The sequence below is a fragment of the Morone saxatilis genome, unplaced genomic scaffold (assembly GCF_004916995.1).
Source record: "Morone saxatilis isolate NCDOM2014 unplaced genomic scaffold, NCSU_SB_2.0 Contig21, whole genome shotgun sequence".
Lineage (NCBI taxonomy): Eukaryota > Metazoa > Chordata > Actinopteri > Moronidae > Morone > Morone saxatilis.
In genome coordinates, this window is record NW_023339774.1 from 20,392,695 (window position 1) to 20,397,067 (window position 4,373).

Sequence of the window (4,373 nt, forward strand, 5' to 3'; positions counted from 1 at the left end):
ATTGTCTTTATTTGCCATCTCAAAATGAACAAAAGTGCTGATCCTGAGCGGTCTTTATCCATAAAATGAAACCTTGACCCACCATAGCCAGCTGATCCAACTCTTAGTTTAGAGTTTAGTTTGAGTCTAATTCCAACCTGTTAGTGCACATTTTTTCTATTTAACTTGAGTTTTACTTTAATTTCTGCATCACAAATCGAACACATCCTTCCAAAAATGATGTAACTTTGGGCATGAATAGAAAATAGGAAATTTATGGTTGCTAATCTGCAGTTCACATCTTCTCCAGCACTTGTCTGAGCTAATCAGGCTCCATTTATCTGTTATTTTTGGTGTCTGCAAGTATCTTATTATTATATTTGAACACCCTCGAGGTATTAGTCACCAAATACGCCTCCCTTCACACTTTTTCCCATTTATTTAATGGTATCTATTTGTTCATTTCAGCCTCCCATATCTCCTTTATTCTGCTGTTCAGTGTTCAGTGATAGTCCCTGATTTGAACCCATATCTTCCCTCAACGTTCAGGTGGAGGTGCCCGCTCCGGTCAGCCTGCCACCTTTACCGGAACTCAGCTTCATGCCTCCCATTGACACTCCCGAGGCAGCGTTCGACATGATTGCCGCAGCAAACCTCCAGCCAGAAGCCACAATGGAACTAGACTCCACTCCTGCCCCAGAGACCGAAGAGCCGGCAGCAGCAGATCCAGAGGACGCTCTTACCGGCGAACCAGAAGAAAATCTGGACCAGGTTCTCCCAGAGGAGGAGGCAAAGGAGGAAGCAGAAGATGAAGCGGAGGAGGAAGCAAAGGAGGAAGAGGAGGAGAAGCAGGAAGAGGAGCAGGAGGAAGAAGAAGAGATCCCCTTGGAGGAGGTACACTTTCATCACTGCACATGCAGTTACATTCAAAATGAACTCGTTTCATCCACAACAGAAGAAAGATTTGATTATCTTTGGTTGATAAGACCTTTTCTAAGGACGGCCTGTGTGGGCTTGTACAGACTGGATCCGTCCCAGTACTCACACTTGAGGTATTTGTGAGTAGATGAGTATTTTCGGTAACTGCCACAGTGCCCATTAAGACTGAGGTTCATCAGGACTTGCTGAGACACGTTCTGATTAACGAGAACATCCGTGGTTAATGGGACACTCCCCTTTCCTGTCACTCTAGAACTGTCACTATCGTTTAAAGGCAAGAAAAGCCCCAAAAATATATAAAAATATATAAAAATACGTGGTTCATTTGAGCTCAGAGGTCTTGTTTTGATTAGATTTCTGCATTAACTGTACAACATTAGAGTTTTAATCAGATTACAGTAAAAGCAGGAGCTGAGAGGATCAATACAGTTATTTAAGTAATTAATCATGTAGGTCAACTGTACATAAAAGAGACATCTTTTTCTGAATGTCTGCAATGTTTTTTTTTTAGGAAAGGTTTATTACAAAATCACTGATTGGAAGATTATAATATTTAATCTTAATTTTTACAATGTCAGATATGCAGTATTATTGTTGTCACTCCGTTGGAGGCTCTGCCACGTTTGGACATGAATAATAATATTCACACTGAATCCAACATGTCAGAATTTCAACTTTTGTGAATTGTGGGATACATAATTCTGCTTCAAAGGGATATTAAGATACAAGTGGATCAAGTCTGGGTTTAGAGAACTGCGTGAGACACACTTGTCTTCCTACCTTGCGGCACTTAAACAAGCTCGTCTGGGTACAAACCCAGTGTGCTTTAGTGACGTCTCCCTGACTCTCATGCACAAAGTGGTGATCTCACATAATTTCCACCTTCAACCTGAGAAGAGGTCTAATCAGACACCTGTATGGGTAGTTCAGGGTCTTTAAAGCAGCTGTAATTTAATATTTTATATTTTTATGACAATGTGAAAACAATGTGACAATGAACAGAGAATTATCACCTGAATCCACGGCTCCCCTCAGCTTTACAGAGCTTCATAGTGAGTAAACTTGAGACATGACGAGATGTTTCCTCTCGTGTTTCAGGAGACGACGGCACCGGTGGAGGATGAGGAGGAGGAGGAGGAGCCCAGCCCTGCTGAGATCTCCCCTCCAGTTGAGGACCCCACTGAGGTTCCAGCTTCAGCTCCAGCTCCAACTCCAACCCTGGCTCATACAGAGGGAGTCAACCTCAGCATCAGTCAGGGTAACGAGTCTTTAAACGTTTCATGACATAAAACTACAGATTTCACCGAATACCACCGTCAGCCACAGAAAAAGAACCGACCGTGGTTGCAGTGTTTGATTCCTGTGAAAATGTTTACACTTTCCTGTCAGATGTGGACGGGCTGATCACACAGGCCCTGCTGACCGGAGACTTTGAGGGAGCCGTGGAGCTCTGTCTCCACGACAACCGGATGGCAGACAGCATCATCCTGGCCATCGCCGGAGGGGCCGAACTCTTAGAGAAAACCCAGAAGAAGTATTTTACCAAAACACACAGCAAGATAACCAAGGTAATGACAAGAAGAACATTTTTACTGATATGTTAATGAATGAAAAGTTTATTATTGATGATAACCTCTGTTTTTCTCCTGCAGCTGATCTGTGCCGTGGTGATGAAAGACTGGCATGACATCCTGAAGACGTGCGACCTGCAGAACTGGAAGGAGGCTCTGGCTGCTGTCATGACCTACGCTCAGCCTGAAGAGTTCTCCTCCCTCTGTGGTTAGTTTAAACATGCCTGCATGTTTGAGTTTCGTCAGTGTCTGCTCTACCGTCCCTCCTTCTATTAAACTTTACTCTAACTGAACTTTTTTTAGACCTTCTCGGGGGCAGACTGGAGGCAGCTGAGGAAGCCCAGCTGCAAGCACAGGCCTGTCTGTGTTACATCTGTGCTGGAAACGTTGAGAAACTTGTGTCCTGCTGGAGCAGAGCGCAGGATGGACACTGTCCACTCTCTCTCCAGGTGTGTTGAGATAATGACTCCAGTTCTGTATGTTAAACCTGCAACCAACTAATTCTCTGTCCAGCTAATGAATTGAATCAACCCTCTTTTAGCTCAATTTTTGTTCTCTATCAACTCTTTTGCCGATGTTCTGTAAGCAGCAGTTGCTCTCCTATTTAACACATACATTGATTCGGCTCTGTTACTAACTCCACATGATGTTAAGTTTGTTGGGTGGCTATAAACATGTCTCAAAATGAATACTAATGTTGCTCCATTTTTGCCGGGTGTTTAAAACGACAAACGTTTGCTATAACCACCATACAAAGTGAAGGAGAGCAGATCTTGTATGGATGAAAAAGCAGGAAAAGAAGTGGTCAAATTTGTATTTTCAGCTTGTCGTTTTGCCCCCAAAAAGTCTGCCAATGCAGCTTGGATCTTTTATTTTGGTCCTGCTGATGTGCTGTGTTTCTATGACTCAGGACCTGGTGGAGAAGGTGGTGGTGCTGCGGCGTGCAGTAGAGCAGACCCAGCGCTCCGGTCCCGCTGCTATCGGCATCCTGCTGGCTGAGAAGATGAGCCAGTATGCCTACCTGCTGGCCTCCCAGGGCAGTCTGTCCACTGCAATCACCTACCTGCCTGACAACACCAACCAGGTATGTAACACACCAGGACTGCAGACCATTTGAAAATCTATATATGCATACACAGACATACAATGTGTTTCTGAGTTTATAGTATTCATGGAGTTTGGAACGAGTCAGATTACGCCTACCTAACCTGGTCTCTTACGTCTCATCTCGTCAAAGGAAACAAAACACACATTTCATAGTATTTATTATCAAAGATCTATTTTAATGTGAAAATGTTACATATTATATCTTTGAAATGATAATGAGACACAGACACTAACACAATTCTTCTCATTTGGATCTTACAGGTTGCCGTACAGCAGCTTCGTGACCGTCTCAGTCGGGCTCTGGGTCAACAGCCGGTGGCTCCTGCAGCTCCGGTACAAACCCAGAGACCTCAGGCTAAGCTTCCCACCCCGACCCAGGCTCTGCCCCGTCATCCGTTCACCCCGATCCAGCCCGCCATGGTGCCTCAGCCCCCTGCGTGTGAAATATACTGGATTTGGTATGATACTTTGCTGGCTTGGTTTGTAGCTGCCGTGCTTGACTCACAGGTGCGAGTCAGGCACGCGTCGGCTTTGCGTGTTTTAAAAAGACTGAATATGATGGTTTACTGGGAATAGCATCTGGTACAAGGCTTGAGGCAGGTCTTACGCCATAGTCCGTTGATAGAGAGTGTCAATTGTGGACGGATCAAATGAAGATCGTACATTGTTGTTACAGTGGGTTACAATAAACATACTGATGTTCATAGTTCACTGCGTAATGGCGTGCCGGCCCTGAAGCCTGGAGGTGTCGCTAAGTGAAAGGAGGTAGGAAATGTT

At 44.5% G+C, this 4,373-nt stretch overlaps 1 protein-coding gene across 1 annotated transcript in view; it reads left to right on the forward strand.

Annotated features, from left to right (window-relative positions):
- The window catches only part of sec31a (SEC31 homolog A, COPII coat complex component), a gene marked incomplete at its 5' end in the record, with an annotated part of 14,626 nt that overhangs the window by 2,726 nt on the left and 7,527 nt on the right, over positions 1 to 4,373 (forward strand). The window contains 7 exon segments of the mRNA XM_035668279.1: positions 529 to 873; positions 2,017 to 2,176; positions 2,308 to 2,486; positions 2,571 to 2,697; positions 2,793 to 2,938; positions 3,400 to 3,573; positions 3,858 to 4,033. Of these exon segments, the coding sequence (XP_035524172.1) occupies positions 529 to 873; positions 2,017 to 2,176; positions 2,308 to 2,486; positions 2,571 to 2,697; positions 2,793 to 2,938; positions 3,400 to 3,573; positions 3,858 to 4,033 (1,307 nt within the window).